Consider the following 21,386-nt stretch of genomic DNA (forward strand, 5'->3'; position numbering starts at 1 on the left):
GCATCTACATTTAGCAAGGAAATCCGTCTGTGAGACCCACACTGCAGGGGATCCTTGTCCCGCTTCAGGATCAAGGAGATCAGTGCCCGGAATATCGTCAGGGGCAAAGCCCCCCCCCCTCCCTTGCCTCATTGAAGATCCTAACTAACAGCGGGCCCAACAGGTCCATATATTTTTGATAGAATTCGACCGGGAAACCGTCCGGCCCCGGTGCCTTCCCTGCCTGCATGCTTCCTATCCCTTTTGATCAGCTCCTCCAGCCCAATCGGGCCCCCAATCCCGCCACCAGTCCCTCTTCCACCTTTGGAAACCTCAATTGGTCCAGGAAGCAGCCCATCCCTCCCCCCTCCCGTGGGGGCTCGGATCGGTACAATTCCTCGTAGAAGTCCCTGAAGACCCCATTGATGCCAGCTCCACTCCGCACCACACTCCCTCCCCTGTCCTTAACTCCCCCGGTCTCCCTAGCTGCGTCCCGCTTCCGAAGCTGATGCGCCAGGATCCGGCTTGTCTTTTCCCCATACTCGTAAATCGCCCCCTGGGCCTTCCTCCACTGCACCTCTGCCTTCCTGGTGGTTACCAGGTCGAATTCGGCCTGGAGGCTACGCCTCTTCCTCAACAATCCTTCCTCGGGCTCCTCCGCATACCTCCTGTCTACCCTCACAATCTCCCCCACCAGCCTCTCCCTCTCCCCCCGCTCCCTCCGCTCCTTATGGGCCCTAATGGAGATCAGCTCTCCCCTCACCACCGCCTTCAGTGCCTCCCATACCATCCCCACTCGGACCTCCCCGTTGTCGTTGGTCTCCAGGTACCTCTCTATACTTCCTCGGACCCGCTCGCTCACCTCCTCGTCCGCCAACAGCCCCACCTCCAAGCGCCACAGCGGGCGCTGGTCCCTCTCCTCCCCCATCTCCAAGTCCACACAATGCGGGGCGTGGTCCGAAGTGGCTATTGCCGAATATTCAGTATCCTCTACTCTCGCTATCAACGCCCTACTCACGATGAAATAGTCGATTCGGGAATAAGCCTTATGGACATGTGAGAAGAATGAAAATTTCCTAGCCCCCGGCCTTGCAAATCTCCAAGGGTCCACCCCTCCCATCTGGTCCATAAACCCCCTCAGCACTCTAGCCGCCACCGGCTTCCTACCCGTCCTAGACCTGGAGCGATCCAGTGCCGGATCCAGCACCGTGTTAAAGTCTCCCCCCATTATCAGGCCCCCCACTTCCAAGTCTGGGATCCGACCCAACATACGCCGCATAAAACCCGCATCGTCCCAGTTCGGGGCATACACATTGACCAGTACCACCCTCTCTCCCTGCAATTTGTGGGCGCTTAACCGGCCCATTCAGTCCCCTTACATTCCAGGTTATCAGCCGGATCAGGGGGCTGCCCGTCCCCCCCTCCCCCGCCGACTAGCCATGACCCCTCCTCGGCCAGCCACGCGCACGCACCCCACACCCGTCCCGTTCCCCACAGCGGCATACCCCCGTCTTGACCCCCCCCCCACTCGCTCCAGCTCCTCCTTGACCATAGCAGCAGCAACTCGATCACCCCCCCCCCCCCCCCCCCCCCCAAGCTCGGACCCATCCTAGCTGATTTACTCCCCCCATTGCACTTCCGCAAGTCAGCTGATTCCTGCTGACCCCAGCCACTCCCGCCTCTCCTTCGACTCCTCCCATTGTGTGGCACACCCTCCTCTCCTGTCCATGGGCTCTCCCCCTCCCTCTTCTGTTCTATGCGCGGGAAACCCTCGCTTCCCGGCCCCGCCCCCTCCAGTCTTCAGCGCGGGAAAAAGCCCGCGCTTTCCACCTACCAGGCCCCACCACCTCTGACGCAGCTCCTTTTACAGGCCCGGTCCCCTCACCCCTGACTCAGGCCTCCCCCTCCCCCGCGGGGCCCCATCTCACCTCTAAGAGCCCCCCCGACCAACCCAACCAAAACAGTGCCCAACCCGTCCCAGCCACCTTCACCGACCCAAAAGAGAAAAAACACAAAGAAAACTAAACCCGAAGCAATACAAAGGCCCCCCCCTCGAACAAAAATAAACATAGCATATCAACCGCAGTCCCCAATCGCCCGTCCTGACCCTCAAACTGTGTCCAACTTCTCGGCCTGAACAAAGGCCCACGCCTCCTCCGGAGACTCAAAATAATGGTGTCGGTCCTTGTAGGTAACCCACAGTCGCACCGGCTGCAACATGCCAAACCTCACCCCCTTCCTGTGCAGCACCGCCTTCACTCGATTGTACCCGGCCCTCCTCTTCGCCACCTCCGCACTCCAGTCCTTGTATATCCGAACCTCCGCGTTCTCCCACCTGCTGCTCCTCTCCTTCTTGGCCCACCTGAGCACACACTCCCGATCGATGAACCGATGGAACCTCATCAGCACCGCCCGCGGAGGCTCGTTAGCCTTGGGCCTCCTCGCTAGCACTCTATGGGCCCCTTCCAGCTCCAGGGGCCCCTTGAAGGACCCCGCTCCCATCAGCGAGTTCAACATGGTGACCACATAGGCCCCCACGTCCGGCCCCTCCAGCCCCTCCCGGAGGCCCAGAATCCGCAGATTCTTCCGCCTCGACCGATTCTCCATCTCCTCGAACCGCTCCTGCCATTTCTTGTGGAGCGCCTCGTGCGCCTCCACCTTTACCGCCAGGCCTAAGGTCTCATCCTCATTGTCAGAGATCTTTTGTCGAGCCTCGGGGATCACCACTCCCTGGGCCGTCTGTGTCTCCAGCAGCTTATCAATAGACGCCTTCATCGGTTCTAGCAAGTCCGTTTTAATCTCTCTGAAGCAGCGCTGGATACCCTCCTGCTGCTTTTCCGCCCACTGCATCCACGCTGCCTTGTCTCCGCCCGCCGCCATTTTATCCTTCTTCCCTCGCACCTTCTCCGGGTCCACCACCTTTTGTGTCGCCCCGCTCCTAGTTGAAGCTATATACTGACTTGGAGCTGTTGTAGACTCCTTCCCACACCGGGAAACATCAAAAAAGTGCCGTTGGAGGCCCTGAAAAGAGCCCAAAAGACCGTATTTGCGGGAGCCGCCGAATGTGCGACTTAGCTCCGCATAGCCGCAACCGGAAGTCGGAATAGTTTATTAATAAAGAACATAACAGCACAGGAACAGGCCCTTCAGCCCACCAATCCTGCGCCGATCCAGACTACTTATTACCCAAACGATCTGTTTTCCTCCATTCCTTGCCCGTTCATGTATCCATCAAGATACATCTTAAACGTTGCTATCGTGCCTGCCTGCACCACCTCCATTGGCAATGTGTTCCAGGCACTCACCACCATCTGCGTGAAAAACTTTCCTTACACATCTCCCCTAACCTTTCCCCCTCTCACCTTGAACCTGTGCCCCCTTGTAATTGAGTCTTCCACCCTGGGAAAAAGTTTCTGACTAGTCACCCTGTCCATACCTCTCATAATTTTGTAGACCTCAATCAGGTCTCTCCTCAGGTCTTTACAACGAAAACAATCCTCTCATCATGGCTAACACCCTCCAGACCAGGCAGCATCCTGGTAAACCTCCTTTGCACTCTCTCCAAAGCATCCACATCCTTCTGGTAGTTTGCCGACCAGAACTTCACGCAATATTCCAAATGTGGCCTAACATGACCTACCAACTCTTGTACTCAATGCCCCGGCCGATGAAGGCAAACATGCCAAATGCCTAATCTAGCTATTGTGCTGGAAGGTCGGGTCCTTGAGGTTGCAAATCTGATCTTTTGTCTGTTAACATGTTGATCAGTTAATGGTAACAAACTCCCTCTTGCTCCAAATTCTTAGGTACACCCACAATAATCGCATCTCTGCCTCTACCACCCCCAGGTTGTTTGTGACATGGCATTGTGGGGGGAGGTTGGGTTAAGGAAGAAACGTCTGGGCATCATAGTGTTGGACAGGCATATATCAACAGGTTTTTCCTACCCAAAAATGCCATCATTGCACCATCTTTAAAACATTCTCCCGCCAAACAAAATCCAACATCTCTTTGTTCTTTAAAAGTGTTGTCAATTGTGTTTCTGCAACTCCTTGTTTCATTGTTACAAAGCAGTTCAATCCCTCCCAACAGCCCCAAAACAGGCCTAACTAAAGTCATAAGGAACATTTTCTGTAACTGGTACATCCCTTCTCAACCTTTGACATTGTTGACTCCACTGGCTTCTACTGGCACCTACAATCCTTAGGACTGACTTTAATTGGTTCCAAACTACCTATCGGGAGAACATCTCTTGCAATGGCTTTCCTGCCAACTCTTCACCATCATGGCAGTGTCCCTTAAAGATCTGGGGCGGGATTCTCCGTCCCGCTGCACCAGGTTTCTGGTGCGGTGCGCCCCCGGGATTCTCCGTCTCGCCAGCCGGCCCACGGAGTTTCCCATTATGGGCAGCCCCACGCCGTCAGGAAATCCTCGGGCTGCTGGTGCAACGGAGAATCCTGACAGCGGAGAATCCAGCCCCTGTTCTTTGTTGCTCTTCATCCTCTTCTACATGCTGTCCAGCAACATGCAACATCGTTTGAAAACATGGGGTCAGCTTCCTCGCATATGCCAGCTTTCAAATGCATGCCAGCTATGTCCAGCTGGACCACCCATACTTCCTCCTATGCTGCCAGACTGGATGCCAATAATTGTCACCTTTCTCCCCTTGTGCGGCACGGCAGCACAGTGGTTAGCACTGTCATTCCCACTGTCCCTGGCTCCTTCACGTGCAAGAAGTGTGTCCAGTTGCAGCTCCTGTTAGACCGCTTGACGGCTCTGGAGCTGCGGATGGACTCACTTTGGAGCGTCCGTGATGCTGAGGACATAGTGGATAGCACGTTTAGCGAGTTGGTCACACCGCAGGTGAAAGGTACTGATGGAGATAGAAAATGGGTGACCAAAAGACAGAGCAAGAGTCGGAAGGCAGTGCAGGTGTCCCCTGTGGTCATCTCCCTGCAAAACAGATATACCGCTTTGGATACTGTTGAGGGAGATGGCTCACTAGGGGAAGGCAGTAGCAGCCAGGTTCATGGCACCGTGGCTGGCTCTGCTGCGCAGAGAAGAAGAATGGCAGGGCTATAGTGATAGGGGACTCAATCATAAGGGGAATAGACAGGCGGTTCTGCGGATGCAATCGAGACTCCAGGATGGTTTGTTGCCTCCCTGGTGCACGGGTCAAGGATGTCTCGGAGCGGCTGCAGGACATTCTTGGGGGGGGGGAGGGTGAACAGCCAGCTGTCGTGGTGCACAGAGGCACCAACGATATAGGTAAAAAACGGGACGAGGTCCTACAAGCTGAATTCAGGGAGTTAGGAGTTAAACTAAAAAGTAGGACTTCAAAGGTAGTAATCTCAGGATTGCTACCAGTGCCACGAACTAGTCAGAGTAGGAATGTCAGGATAGATAGGATGAATGCGTGACTCGAGAGATGGTGCAAGAGGGAGGGATTCAAATTCCTGGGGCATTGGAACCGGTTCTGGGGGTGGTGGGACCAGTACAAACCGGACGGTCTGCACCTGGGCAGGACTGGAACCGATGTCCTTGCGGGGGGTGTTTGCGAGAGCTGTTGGGGAGAGTTTAAACTAATGTGGCAGGGGGATGGGAACCAATGCAGGAAGTTGGAAGGTAGTAAAACAGGGACAGAAACAAAAGGCAGTAAGGGGGAAAGTGTAAGGCAGAGAAGCCATAGTCAAAAATCAAAAAGGGTGACAGTCCAAGGTACAGTGACTGAGGGGAGCTCAGTGAATGGGACCAGGAATACTAAAAGGAATAAAACGGGAAGTAAAAACATTAATGGTAAGCAACGCAGCAGGTTGTTACATGAAGATATGGGTTCAACGACGAGGAAAATTAGGAGAAAAATTAAGAGGAAATATCACTTAGGAGAGGTTACTGATCGAGGTGTTAAGATTCAGAACAGCGGTAAAAAAGCCAACATAAGTGTACTTTACCTGAATGCTTGTAGTATTCGGATATCATCGTGAATGACTATGATTTAGTGGCCATTACTGAAACATGGTTAAAGGATGGTCACGACTGGGAGTTAAATATCCGAGGGTATCAAACTATTCGGAAGGACAGAGTGGATGGTAAGGGAGGGGGTATAGCTCTGTTATTTAAGGATGACATCCGGGCAATAGTAAGGGATGACATCGGTGCTATGGAGGATAAGGTTGAATCCACTTGGGTGGAAATCAGGAATAGTAAGGCGAAAAAGTCACTGATAGGAGTAGTCTATAGGCCATCAAATAGTATCATTATGGTGGGGCAGACAATAAACAAAGAAATAACTGATGCATGTAGAAATGGTACAGCAGTTATCATGGGGGATTTTAATCTACATGTCGATTGGTTTAACCAGGTCGGTCAAGGCAGCCTTGAGGAGGAGTTTATAGAATGTATCCGCGATAGTTTCCTAGAACAGTATGTAATGGAACCTACGAGGGAACAAGCGGTCCTAGATCTGGTCCTGTGTTATGAGACAGGATTGATTCAGGATCTCATAGTTAGGGATCCTCTCGGAAGGAGCGATCACAATATGGTGGAATTTAAAATACAGATGGAGGGTGAGAAGGTAAAATCAAACACTAGTGTTTTGTGCTTAAACAAAGGAGATTACAATGGGATGAGAGAATAACTAGCTAAGGTAGACTGGGAGCAAATACTTTACGGTGAAACAGTTGAGGAACAGTGGAGAACCTTCCAAATGATTTTTCACAGTGCTCAGCAAAGGTTTATACCAACAAAAAGGAAGGTCGGTAGAAAGAGGGAAAATCGACCGTGGATATATAAGGAAATAAGGGAGAGTATCAAATTGAAGGAAAAAGCATACAAAGTAGCAAAGATTATTGGGAGACTGGAGGACTGGGAAATCTTTAGGGGGCAACAGAAAGCTACTAAAAAAGCTATAAAGAAGAGTAAGCTAGATTACGAGAGTAAACTTGCTCAGAATACAAAAACAGATAGTAAAAGTTTCTACAAATATATAAAACAAAAATGAGTGGCTAAGGTAAATATTGGTCCTTTAGAGGATGAGAAGGGAGATTTAAGAATGGGAGATGAGGAAATGGCTGAGGAACTGAACAGGTTTTTTTGGGTCGGTCTTCACAGTGGAAGACACAAATAACATGCCAGTGACTGATGGAAATGAGGCTATGACAGGTGAGGACCCTGAGAGGATTGCTATCACTAAGGAGGTAGTGATGGGCAAGCTAATGGGGCTAAAGGTAGACAAGTCTCCTGGCCCTGATGGAATGCATCCCAGAGTGCTAAAAGAGATGGCTAGGGAAATTGCAAATGCACTAGTGATAATTTACCAAAAGTCACTAGACTCTGGGGTGGTCCCGGCAGATTTGAAATTAGCAAACGTGACACCACTGTTTAAAAAAGGAGGTATGCAGAAAGCGGTTAATTATAGGCCAGTGTGCTTAACTTCGGTAGTAGGGAAGATGCTGGAATCTATCATCAAGGAAGAAATAGCGAGGCATCTGGATGGAAATTGTCCCATTCGGCAGACGCAGCATGGGTTCATAATGGGCAGATCGTGCCTAACTAATTTAGTGGAACTTTTTGAGGACATTACCAGTGCGGTAGGTAACAGGGAGCCAATGGATGTGGTATATCTGGATTTCCGGAAAGCCTTTGACAAGGTGCCACACAAAATGTTGCTGCATAAGATAAAGATGCATGGCATTAAGGGTAAAGTAGTAGCATGGATAGAGGATTGGTTATTAAATAGAAAGCACAGAGTGGGGATTAATGGGTGTTTCCCTGGTTGGCAATCAGTAGCTAGTGGTGACCCTCAGGAATCAGTGTTGGGCCCACAATTGTTCACAATTTACATAGATGATTTGGAGTTGGGGACCAAGGGCAATGTGTCCAAGTTTGCAGACGACACTAAGATGAGTGGTAAAGCAAAAAGTGCAGAGGATACTGGAAGTCTGCAGAGTGATTTGAATAGGCTAAGTGAATGGGCTAGGGTCTGGCAGATGGAATACAATGTTGACAAATGTCAGGTTATCCATTTTGGTAGGAATAACAGCAAAAGGGATTATTATTTAAATGATAAAATATTAAAACATGCTGCTGTGCAGAGAGACTTGGGTGTGCTAGTGCATGAGTTGCAAAAAGTTGGTTTACAGGTGCAACAGGTGATTAAGAAGGCGAATGGAATTTTGTCCTTCATTGCTAGAGGGATGGAGTTTAAGACTAGGGAGGTTATGCTGCAATTGTATAAGGTGTTAGTGAGGCCACACCTGGAGTATTGTGTTCAGTTTTGGTCTCCTTACTTGAGAAAGGATGTACTGGCACTGGAGGGTGTGCAGAGGAGATTCACTAGGTTAATCCCAGAGCTGAAGGGGTTGGATTACGAGGAGAGGTTGAGTAGACTGGGATTGTACGTGTTGGAATTTAGAAGGATGAGGGAGGATCTTATAGAAACATATAAAATTATGAAGGGAATAGATAGGATAGATGCGGGCAGGTTGTTTCCACTGGCGGGTGAAAGCAGAACTAGGGGGCATAGCCTCAAAATAAGGGGAAGTAGATTTAGGACTGGGTTTAGGAGGAACTTCTTCACCCAAAGAATTGTGAATCTATGGCATTCCTTGCCGAGTAAAGCAGTAGAGGCTCCTTCATTAAATGTTTTAAAGGTAAAGATAGATAGTTTTTTGAAAAATAAAGAGATTAAGGGTTATGGTGTTCGGGCCGGAAAGTGGAGCTGAGTCCACAAAAGAACAGCCATGATCTCATTGAATGGCGGAGCAGGCTCGAGGGCCAGATGGCCTACTCCTGCTCCTAGTTCTAAAAAAATAAAATAAAAATTAATTTCACAGCGCCAGGGTCCCAGGTTCGATTCCCAACTTGGGTCACTATCTGTGCGGAGTCTGCATGTTCTCCCCATGTCTTCGTGGGTTTCCTCCGGGTGCTCCGGTTTCCTCCCACAAGTCTCAAAAGACGAGCTGTTAGGTAATTTGGACATTCTGAATTCTCCCTCTGTGTACCCGAACAGGCGCCGGAATGTGGTGATTAGGGCTTTTCCCAGTAACTTCATTGCAGTGTTAATGTAAGCCTACTTGTGACAATAAAGATTATTATTATAAGACCTTTAAAACATAAAAAAGTAGGAGCAGTAGTAGACCATTGGGCCCTCAAGCCTGCTCTACCATTCAATTCAATGAGATCATGTCTGATCTGATTGTCGTCTTCATTTCACTTTCCTGCCTGACACCCTCCCCACTCCCCCCTCCAGCCTTGATTCCTTTGCTGATCCACTATCTCTGCCACCTCTTCTTTTGTGATCCGAAGATGCAGGCCATCTGATCTACCGAACTGGGAAAATAGGGGAGTTAAAGATAGTATTAAATAGAAAAAAGCTTAACTAATTATTGGTTGGTCAGCAGATTGGAAAATGTTTAGAAAAAAATTAAGGATTTAATCAAATTCCTGATATTCACTCCTGGTGGGAGAACTCTGTATAGGGAGTATGGATTTGTAAAATTGCCCCTTTTGTTGACAAATTTTATTTGTTGCCAGGACAAGAACATTGCTGATAAGACCTACATTTGTTGCCCACCCTTAATCACCCTCGAGATGGTGGTAGTGGACTGCCTTCTGGAACCACTGCAGATAATGTGGTGTAGGTACCACCCACAGTGCTGTTAGGAAGGATTTTGACCCAGTGACAGTGATGGAACAGCGATATAGTTCCAAGTCAGAATGGTGTGTGGTCTATAGAGGAGCTTGCAGGTGGTAGTGCTCCCATGTGTCCGCTGCCCTTACCATTTTAGGTGATAGAGGTCATGAAATTGGAAGGTGCCTTTGAAGGAGCCTTGACTTATCCTTCAGCAATTTCAGGGTATCGAAGATGTGAACTGTTAGAGGCCCAATTTCGGCCTGGTATTGCAATAATTATCTTGTGGTAATTAAGTGCTGCACATTACAGGGATGGTACAGTTCTTTAATTATAGTTTTGTGTCCTGTACTCAGTTGCATATTCTCTTTCAGTAAGGTCATGTGCTTCCATCCACATTCCGACATCACCCTGCCGTTGATGTCCATTCCAGAAATCAGAGCCGTGATTGACAAATGGGCGGAACTCATGGTAGAACTAGGATCAAAATATCAATGGGTGCAGGTAACCAGAGGCAGAAAGCCATTCATTTTACTGTTTTAAGTAAATATGCAGCAGGTGTCATGGTGGCGCAATGGTGGATTGGCCATGCAAAATTGCCGCTTAAATGGAAAAAAAGATTTGAGTACTCCTAAATTTATTTTAAGAAAATATGTAGATATGCCAATTTTCTTCTGTACTCCTAGCATGCTGAACCACGTGTATCTCTTTTAATGTGTTTCTCCATTCTTGTTTCATGTGCTGTTTTCCCCCGAGCAACAGAATGATTGTTCAGTTAAGAATCTCCATCGTCTCTATCTCTCCTCCTTTTAAGAAACTCCTTAAAGCCTACATGGTTGATGAAGGTTTTGACCACCTATCCTAAGATTTCCTTGCGAAGCTCCATGTCAAAATTTTGTTTGATACCGCTCCTGTAAAGCGACTGACTGTTAACCTGTTAAATGCGCTATGCAAGTAGAAATTGTTGCTGTTCAAAGTTTCAACAGGCTTGACACATTGTCAAATCTGATGGTGGAAAGAAAATGACAATGCAAACAAGCTTTTGTCAGTTAGAAAGAATAGATTACCAGCAAGGTTGGTGAAACTAGAAACTGAATTGCTTTAAAAGGAACCAGACATGTTCAATTCAGCAAATGTGATTCGGTGTTGTTGGGCGTCATTCTCCGACCTCCCGCCGGGTCGGAGAATGGCCATTGGCCGGCGTGAATCCCGCCCCTGCCCCCGGCGAAGTCTCCGGTACCGGAGATTGGGCAGGGGCGGGAATCGGGCCGCGCCGGTTGGCGGGACCCCCCGCTGGATTCTCCGGCCCGGATGGGCCGAAGTCCCGCCCAGAAATTGCCTGTCCCGCCGGCGTAAATCAAACCTGCTATTTACCGGCGGAACCAGGCGGCGTGGGCGGGCTCCGGGGTCCTGGCGGGGCGATCTGACCCCGGGGGGTACCCCCACGGTGGCCTGGCCCGCGATCGGGGCCCACCGATCCGCGGGCGGGCCTGTGCCGTGGGGACACTCTTTCCCTTCCGCCTCCGCCACGACCTCCACCATGGCGGAGGCAGAAGAGACTCTCCCCATTGCGCATGCGCGGGAAACTGACAGCGGCCGCTGACGCTCCCGCGCATGCGCCGGGAAACTGACAGCTGACGCTCCCGCGCATGCGCCGCATTTCCGCACCAGCTGGCGAGGCAACAAACGCCATTTCCGCCAGCTGGCAGGGCGGAAATCCCTCCGGCGTCGGCCTAGCCCCTCAATGTTGGGGCTAGGCCGCCAAAGATGCGGAGCATTCCGCACCTTTGGGCCGGCGCGATGCCCGTCTGATTGGCGCCGTCTTTGGCGCCAGTCGGCGGACATCGCGCCGTTGGGGGAGAATTTCGCCCATGAAGTGTAGAAATATGTCAAGGGGATCTTGTGGAAAATTGTATGGATAGGTAAATTATTTATTATCTAAACTGATTAGGGATACGAACCCCAAATGTGTTGAAGGTTTTAGGTTTGATGGGCAGGCTTGGAGAGCCGAAGGGCCTGTTCCTGTGTTGTACTTTCTTTGTTCTTTGATTGTGCTCTAAAATCTCAATGGCTTACATATATTAGCCAAAGAATATTGTTTGACAGGAAATCGTCTGCGTAAATAATATAGTAATGAGAAGCAAGTATTCAGCAAAATTGTGCAATTGGATAACTCCATGATAGTAACTACCACAATGTCAACTAATGAAATTGATTTAATAATTTTGTTTCTCCATTCTCAATTCTCAGCTCTCAGCTTGCTGCTTCAGTCAGGTTAGTGTAAGTAGCTGGAAATGACATGGCCACAAAAACATACAAAATCCTGAGAGAAAGTGGTTATTTCATGCTTTGTCCTTCCCATGGGCCTGATCTTGAGGAGCATGGGGATTGACTTAGAATTTTAACCTGGCTGTTGGATGTTAGGGTTTTCAGTGTTGTTTGTCAGTGATACATCATGAGAGTTGTAATCGGCATCAAACAATAGTAGAATACAATACACCGAGTGTACTACAATAGCTTACATCACATGATACTTTCATCACTTAATACCATATGAGCATGGACTTCCGGTGGCGACCATGGTGTAAGTGGTCGCACTTTTGATGGCTCCCGCTCATGGTGGACTTTTTGGACCTTTTCCCCGGCTAACGACGGAGCTGAGAGACTGTAAAAGATGCAGGAGGGGTGGAAAAAGAGAATATCCCGCCGGTGTATGGATTCATGGGCCAGAAGTTGTCGAAAAAGGAGAGAACAGCGGTCGAAGGTTGGTGTGGTGCCTGCGACACGGGAGGGTGGTGAAGGGTCAGGGCCCAACCTTTTCTGCTCAGTGGTTGACCGATCATTTAGTAGGCTTCCTCCATGAGAGATTTGCCCAACAAAGGAAGGAGAACTTGGAGGACTTGGCCAGCGTGGTGCATCCGATAAAGGCGGGGATCGACCGCATGGAAATGAAGTTGGAGGCCCTGGGCCAGGCGCTCCAGCAGGTGGTGGCGGGGGAGCACAAGGAGCAGCTTGCCTTGATGGCAGCGGAGATGGGGTTGATGTGAGATCAACAAAGGAGGCTGTAGGAGAAGGTGGAGGATCTGGAGAATAGATCGAGCAGGCAGAACGTTAGGATCGTCGGCCTGCCGGAGGGCAGCGAGGGAGTGGATGCCAGCGCATATGTGGTGCGGATGGATGAGGGGCTACTGGTTGAAGGGGCATTTGCTTGGCCCCAGGAAGTAGACCGGGCGCACAAGGCGCTGATGAGGAAGCCGCAAGGGAACGAGCCGCCGAGGGCGATGGTGGTGCACCTGCACCAGTTCCTGGAGAAGGAACAGATTTTGAGGTGGGCCAGATAGATGAGGCGCTGTACTTGGGAAGGCAGTGAGCTGCGTGTCAATCAGGACCTGCATGCAGAGCTGGCCAAAAGGAGGGCGAGCTTCAACAAGGTGAAGATGGCCCTCTTAAGAAGGGGATGATGTTCGGCATGTTATACCCAGTGCATCTGTGGGTAACATATGAAGGCCGGGAACCCGACTTTGGGTCGCCAGAGGCAGCGATGTAATTTGTTAGAGACAATGGACTGGCAGGCAAAGGAGGACATTGAACTCTGGAGGAGATGTTCTTGTTTGTATTTTGGTTTTCTTTCTGGTTTGTATGAACCACTTTTGCACTGGGTTAGGGGCCGTTGAGCTGTTCTGGGTTTGTTTTGTTCTTGATGAGGGATGGTGAGTTGCTCTTTTCTTTATGTTTGGTGGGGATTGTAAAGTTTGCACTGGGAGAATGATTGAGCGGGGGGGGGGGAAATCAGTGGGGGTTAGGATATTGGGCGCAGAAGAATGGGTGAGTAAATTTGCAGATGACACTAAAGTCGGTGGAGTTGTAGACAGTGTGGAAGGATGTTACAAGTTACAGAGGGACATAGATAAGGTCAGCGCTGGGCTGAGAGGTGGCAAATGGAGTTTAATACAGAAAAGTGTGAGGTGATTCATTTTGGAAGGAATAACAGGAAGACAGAGTACTGGGCTAATGGTAAGATTCTTGGCAGTGTGGATGAGCAGAGAGATCTTGGTGTCTATGTACATAGATCCCTGAAAGTTGCCACTCAGGTTGAGAGCGTTGTTAAGAAGGCGTACGGTGTGTTAGCTTTTATTGGTAGAGGGATTGAGTTTCGGAGCCATGAGGTCATGTTGCAGCTATACAAAACTCTGGTGCGGCCGCATTTGGAGTATTGCGTGCAATTCTGGTCACCGCATTATAGGAGGGATGTGGAAGCATTGGAAAGGGTGCAGAGGAGATTTACCAGAATGTTGCCTGGTATGGAGGGAAGATCTTATGAGGAAAGGCTGAGGGACTTGAGGCTGTTTTCATTAGAGAGAAGAAGGTTAAGAGGTGACTTAATTGAGGCATACAAGATGATCAGAGGATTGGATAGGGTGGACAGTGAGAGCCTTTTTCCTCGGATGGTGATGTCTAGCATGAGGGGACATACCTTTTAATTGAGGGGAGATAGATATAAGACAGACGTCAGAGGTAGGTTCTTTACTCAGAGAGTAGTAAGGGTGTGGAATACCCTGCCTGCAACAGTAGTGGACTCGCCAACACTAAGGGTATTCAAATGGTCATTGGATAGACATATGGACGATAAGGGAATAGTGTAAATGGGCTTTAGAGTGGTTTCACAGGTCGGCGCAACATCGAGGGCCGAAGGGCCTGTACTGCGCTGTAATGTTCTATGGGCAGCCTGGGGGCTACCAGGCTAGCTGAGCAGGCAAGTTCACGGAAACGCAGTGGAAGGTGAGCAGGTCGTTGGTGTGTTGATGGGGGTTGGGATTGTTATTTTGTTGTGGGGGGGAGGTGGGGTAGACTGCTGACAGGGGGGGGGAATGGGGTAGACTGCTGACGGGAGGGATTGTTGAAAGGGGACATGGGGAGGGTCGATGAGGGCAGGGCCTGAGGAGGTGCGGGACGTGGGCAGGAGGCTGGCCCAGGAAGGTTTATGGTTGATCGGTAGGGGGGAGGGGAAGCGGGGTGCCCCCCGACCAGGCTGATCACATGAAATGTGCGAGGGTTGACTGAGCCAATCAAGAGGGCCCATGTGTTCACACATTTGAAAAGCTTAAAGGAGGATGTGGCCATGATACAGGAGACACACCTGAGGGTGGTGGATCAGACTAGGCTGAGGAAGGGGTGGGTAGGGCAGGTATTCCATTCAGGATTAGACTCCAAAACAAAGTGGGGAGGCGTTTCTGATTAAGGAGCGGGTGGCGTTTGTAGTGGAAAGTATAGTGGTGGGCCCCGGGGGGGCAGATAAGTTATGGTGAGCAGGAAGCAGGAGGGGATGCCGGTGGTGCTGGTGAACATTTTTGCATCGAACTGGGATGATGTAGAGTTCATGAGGCGGGTATTGGGGAAGATCCCTGATCTGGAATCGCATCTGCTGATTATGGGGTTTGGGACTTTAATATGGTTATAGACCCAAGGCTGGATCGGTTGTCTTCGAGGACAGGGAGGGTGTTGGTGGCTGCGAAGGAACTAAAGGGATTTCTGGAACACATGAGGGGAGGTGGATCCATGGAGGTTTGGGCGGCTGAGAGCGAAAGAGTACTCATTTATTTTCCATGTACACAAAGTGTACTCCCGAATTGACTTTTTTGTTATGCACAGGACGTTGTTGACGGGGGTGGTGGACATTGAGTACTCGGCGATAGTGGTGTTGGATCATGCCCTGCAGTGGGTGGACTTACGGTTGAGTAAGGGGGCGGGCCAAAGCCAGCACTGGAGGTTGGATGGAGGACTGTTAGCGAAGGAAGAGCTGGGTGAGCCAGGCTATTTGGAGGTATGTGGAGATAAACGATACAGGGGAGGTTTCAGCGGCTACGATATGGGAGGCGTTGAAGGCAGCGGTGAGAGGGGAGTTTATAACGATAGGGGCACACAGGGAGTAGGCAGACCGGGCGGAGATGGATAGGTTCATGAAGGAGATTCTCCAGGTAGACAGGAGATACTCGGAGGCCCCGGAGGTGGGGTTGTTGAAGAAGCGGCAGAGGCTGAAAATGGAGTTTGGGTTGCTACCTACAGGGAGGGCGGTGGGGCAGTTAAGAAAGGCGAGGGGGGCGGTGTACGAATATGGGGAGAAGACTAGTAGGATGCTAGCACACCAGCTAAGGAAACGGTAGGTGACGAAGGAGAAGGAAAGTGAAGGACAGAGGGGCGAATACGATCTTGGACCCGGTGGGGGTGAACGGGACGTTTAGGGACTTTTACTGCAAGTTATATGAGTCGGAAGCCCTGGCCAGGGTGGAGGGGATGAGGCGGTGTTTGGAGGGACTGGAGTTTCCGAGGGTGGAAGAAGAGCTGGTGGAGGGTCTAGGGACCCCAATTGGACTGGTGGAAGTGGTGGAGGGGCTGGAGGTGATACAGTCGGGCAAGGCCCCGGGGCCGGACGGGTACCCAGTGGAGTTCTATAAAATGTCTTTGGGAGTGCTGGGGCCCCTGCCGGTAAGGTCGTTTAATGAGGCGAGGGAGCGAGGGATACCCCCTCCAATTATGTCACAGGCCTCGATTTCTCTCACCCTGAAGCGGGATAAGGACTCTGAGAAATGTGGGTTGTACAGGCCAATCTCCTTTCTAAATGTAGATGCATAACTATTGGCCAAGATCTTGGCCTCGAGAATAGAGGATTGTGTGCCAGGCGTGATGGGGGAGGGCCAGATGGGGTTTGTGGGGAGGCATTTAGCGGTGAACATTAGAAGGCTGCTAAATGTGATTATGATGCCCTCTGAGGGAAGGGAGGTGGAGGTGCTGGTCGCCATGGATGCGGACTAGGCCTTTGATCGGGTGGAGTGGGAGTATTTGTCGGAAGTCCTGGGTCGGTTTGGGCAGGGTTTTTTGGACTGGGTCCAGTAGCTGTACCAGGCACTGGTGGCGAGCGTGCGGATGAACCGAGTGAGCTCGGATTATTTCAGGTTGCACCGGGGGACGAGGTTGGGATGACCACTCTCCCCACTGTTGTTTGCCTTGGCCATAGAGCCATTAGAGATGGCGCTGAGAACGTCAAAGGACTGGCAGGAGATAGTACAGGTGGGGTGGAGCACAGGCGGACGACCTACTTTTGTATATTTCTGACCTGCTATGGGGGGGAATTGGAGAGATTATGAGGATCCCAGGGGAATTCGGCCAGGTTTCGGGGTACAAATTGAATATGGGCAAGAGCGAGATCTTTGTCATCCAAGCAAGGGGACAAGAGAGGAGATTGGGGAAGATGCAGTTTAAGGTGGTGGAAGGGAGCTTTCAATATTTGGGTATCCAGGTGGCGCGGGAGTGGGAACAGCTACACAAGCTGAATTTGGATTGGTTAGTGGAGTAGATGAAGGGGGATCTTCAGAAGGTGGGGTACGCTCCCGTTGTCACTGGCGGGGAGGGTGCAGACGGTAAAGATGGTGGTTATCCCAAGGTTTTTGTTTTTATTTCAGTGTCTTGCCTATTTTTATCCCCAAGGCTTTCTTTAAGAGGGTGAATGCGGTGATTTTGGGGTCTGTGTAGGCAGGTGAAACCCCGCAGGTAAAGAAAGCGCTGCTGGAGCGGGGTCGAGGGGAGGGGGCTGGCTGGCCCTACCGAATTTCAGAACCACTGGGTGGCGAACATAGCAATGGTTCGTAAATGCATAGTGGGGGAGGGATCGGTGTGGGAGCGGGTGGAGGCGGCCTCATGTAGGGGCACAGGTTTAGGGGCACTGGTCACAGCATCTCTGCCGTTCTCGCTGGCTCGGTACTCCACAAGTCCGGTGGTAGTAGTGCTTTGAGATGTGGGGACAATGGCGGAAGCATATGGGAGTGGAGGGGGCATCGGTATGGACACCTATATGTGGCAACCACCAGTTTGCACATGGGGGGCTGGATGGGGGGTTTCGGAGGTGGCAATGAGCGGGGATTGAGCGGTTTGGGGACCTGCTTATCGATGGCAGCATTCCGTGTTTGGAGGATTTGGAGAAGGAGTTTGAGCTGCCAGGTGCGAATGGGTTCAGTTACCTGCAGGCGGGGGACTTTGCGCAGAGGCAGGTTTCGACCTTTCCACACCTGCCACCCCAGGGGATACAGGCCAAGGTACTGTCGAAAATAGGAGTGGGGGAGGGGAAGATCTCGGAAATTTATAAAGAGCTCATGGAATGGGAGGGGGTCCCGAAGGGGAGGTGAAGCAAAAGTAGGAAGAAGAATTGGGCAGGGAATTAGAGGCGGAGTTGTGGGTGGATGCCCTGAACCGAGTTGACGTGTCCTCGTTGTGTGCCAGGCTCAGCCTGATACAATTAAGGTGGTCCACATGGCGCATATGACTGTGGCCCGTATGAGCAGGTTCTTTGAAGGGGTGGAGGATAGGTGTGGGTGATGTGTGGGAGGGCCCTTGAATCATGTCCGAGGCTTAGGGGATTTTGGCAGGGATTTGCCGATGTCATGTCAAAAGTATTGAAGGTAATGGTGGTTCCGAGTCCAGAGGTGGCGATTTTTGGTGTGTTGGAAGATCCGGGACTTCGGGGGGGCAAGAGAGGCTGATGTTTTAGCCTTTGCCTCCATGGTAGCTCGGAGATGGATCTTATTGGCATGAGGGACTCAGAACCCCCGAAATCAGGGGTATTGGTTAGTGACATGGCCGGTTTTCTCAGGCTTGAGAAGATCAAGTTCGCCCTGAGGGAATCGATGCTAGGGTTCGCCCGGAAGTGACTTCTCCGGAGAAAAAAGGGGGGTGGGGTAAAGGGAAAGAGGGAGGCATGGGAAGCTGGTTGAGGTGGGAAAAAGTTGGTGGGAAAGGGGGATTGGGGAAATGTGTATGTAAGCCATGTCAGCTGGGGCTGGTTGTTGGTTGGTTGGGTGTTATTTGCTTTGTTATTTTTTCCTCTTGAAAATTGTTTAAATTATATGTGCCTGAATAAAATATTTTCAAAAAAAGAATACTATTTGAGCATATTACATCCATGCAAAAGTACACTTCAAAAGTATTTCATTAGTTGGAAAGCACTTTGGTACATCCTCAGGTCATAAAAGATACCACATAAATGCAATCTTTTTCTTATAAACGGGAATAGCATTTACTAACAGCCATGAAGCTTGAGTGGCAAAGAAAAATAAAATGACTTTTCAAAGTTTTTACATAGTTTAGATGGTACATAAAACATCTGAGCCAAAGTTATTTGGCATTTTGTTTTGTGTTGCTGAGGTTCTAATGAAACTGCAGGGCTAGGGCTGTGAATTTTTACTTTGGATGCTGACTGGTATCAATCAGTAAGTCGGTGAGACCCAGGTTGCAATTTTCCCAGAATTGCACATAGTGTGGAGCAGGTGCGAAAAGCTGTATGAAACTCGCTGGCTCCACAGACGCCTTTTTTTGCTAATTTACCAGCACCCTATGCAATGTCAAAAGTGCTGGTGAGGCTCACATAGCCAGCTGGGGGGAGGGGGGGTTACGTCATGGGCGGATGCTACAGCATCAAGCCCGATTAGTTATATTAAAATATATTTAAATCTATGGAAATCAGGTTTGTGTCCTTGCTGGACACGAACCTGATTACGTCACCGGTGAGGAGCCAGTGAAAATCCCATTTTTGTCACTTGCAGGATTTAGTGACCATTATGCGATTTGCGCCCGTGGCTAACAGGGCCGCTAGATTGCACCCCCAGCAACTGCTGAATAGCCACTACTTGAGTGAAACCATATTGAGGAATTAAGATTGCAATGGAGGAGATTCGCCACTAAAGCAATAAAATCTTCAGTAAGAACTAGGGCCTGCATTTTCACCAATTCAGGACAACTTGAGGGGCTTCAAAAATGGCTGCAGGATCATTGTAGAAATGATCAGGAACCAAAACCTGATTTAACAACACCAAATATTCTTAGGAGCAGATTTTTTTCTGATCCAGTTCTTTATAAGTCTGAGAAAAAACATCTGAAATGAATTCTTGCCTCCATCGCAGATGTAACTTTAATGAAATGGTAACTGATTTGTTGTCACTGTTTTTCACAGAATTGGTTAATATTTTGATTTCAGATTTTTGAAAATAAAGGTGCTATGATGGGATGTTCAAACCCTCACCCGCATTGTCAGGTAAGGCCTGGTACAAATTGTGAACCTCGTATTTACGGGATGTGGGCATCACTGGCTCGGCCAGCATTTATTGCCCATCCCTAGTTGCTCTTCAGAAGGTGGTTATGCATCATGCACCTTTCATGAGGGTCATGAAGTATGTTAACCCTGTTTGATTCCAAAATAATGTTGATCTTTATTAGTGTCACAAGTAGGCTTACGTTAACACTGCAATGAAGTTACTGTGAAAAGCTCCTACTAGCCACACTCCAGCGCCTGTTCAGGTACACTGAGGGAGAATTCAGAATGTCCAATTCACCTAACAGCATGTCTTTCCGGACTTGTGGGAGGAAACTGGAGCATCCGGAGGAAATCCACACAAACACAGGAATAAAGTGCAGACTCTGCACAGACAGTGACCCAAGCCGGGAATCGAACCGGGGTTCTTGGCGTTTGAATAAGAAAAGATTCAACATTCTGTTTTAGTACAAAGAAATAGTGACTGAAACCAGTTTCCCTTTAAATGTAGCGATTTGTGGGATTTCAATGCTCTTTATTGTGCTGTAATTTAGTAACTGCCTGCAGTGTGAAAAACTGTACCATTTGGATTTCTTTTAGTTTTTGGAATATGGGCAATGCTGGAAAGGCTGGAAGTATTGCCATCTCTAGTTACACAGAGAAGGTGGTGATGGTGATGGATCTTCTCTTTGAAGCATTAACAATCCTTTTGGCGATGGTATTCTCACAGTGGTGTTAAACTGGGAATTCTAGGATTCTCCTCCAGTGACAGTGAAGGAATGGTAATAGTGATGTATGTCCAAGTCAGGCCGGTACGTGACTTGAAGGGGAATATTGAGATGATAGTATTCCTAGAAAATTACTGCTCTTGATCATTTTAATAGCTAAAAGTTGTCAGCCGTGGCTCAGTGGGCAGAATTCACTCCTGGGTCAGAAGACTGTGGGTTCGAGCCCCATTCCAGAGACTTGACTACAACAATCTGCCACTCTTTTGGCTTTATTGAGGGAGTTCTGCATTGTCTGATCAGATATTACATCAAGGACCAACATGATGACTCAAGTGGCTATAAAAGATCCCGTGGCACTATTTTGAAGAAGAGCAGGGGAGTTATCTCTGATGGCCTGACCAATATTTATCTCTCAATCAACATCACAGAAACATATTACCTGGCCATTGTCACAGTGTTATTTGTGGGAGCTTGCTGTGCACAAATTGGCTGCCTCGTTTCCTACACGACAACAGCGACTGCACTCCAAAATGATCTTGTTGACCATAAGGTGTTTTGGGACATTCTGAGATTGTAAAAGGTGTTATATAAATGCAAGTATCTTTTTTTCTTCTACTTAGCTGATTGCAATCATCTTTTTATCTTAAGTGATCGGAACAATTGTGGGAGATTATTCTTTCTATTTATATTCTTGTACATATACAGTAAATTCATGGAGTTCGAGTGATTTGTTATTGTTCATATCCATCAAAATCCAACGTTACTATATTTTATCATTTACTGCCCAAGTGCCACTGTGGTAAGTAGAGACATTTTTGGAATTTATCAAGGGACATTACAAGGTGAAAAATCATTTGTCCTAATTATGTGGAGACATTTCAAATGAATGTACTTGCTTATCTTCAGAGAGGTCTGATCGCTGGAAGAGGAGTTTACTGTAGGTTAGCACAATGCACTTTCATCCATGGAATCC

The 21,386-nt window shown here is 49.4% G+C and overlaps 1 protein-coding gene across 3 annotated transcripts in view; it reads left to right on the forward strand.

The window, feature by feature from the left end:
* galt (galactose-1-phosphate uridylyltransferase) overlaps positions 1-21,386 on the forward strand; it is a 96,437-nt gene that overhangs the window by 12,647 nt on the left and 62,404 nt on the right. For all 3 annotated transcript variants that reach the window (XM_072497286.1, XM_072497284.1, XM_072497285.1), the window contains exons 5-6: positions 9,985-10,114; positions 19,632-19,688. In XM_072497286.1, coding sequence (XP_072353387.1) covers positions 9,985-10,114; positions 19,632-19,688 — 187 coding nt within the window. The remainder of the gene's footprint in view (positions 1-9,984; positions 10,115-19,631; positions 19,689-21,386) is intronic.

The sequence above is a fragment of the Scyliorhinus torazame genome, chromosome 3 (genome assembly GCF_047496885.1).
Source record: "Scyliorhinus torazame isolate Kashiwa2021f chromosome 3, sScyTor2.1, whole genome shotgun sequence".
NCBI classification, from domain to species: domain Eukaryota; kingdom Metazoa; phylum Chordata; class Chondrichthyes; order Carcharhiniformes; family Scyliorhinidae; genus Scyliorhinus; species Scyliorhinus torazame.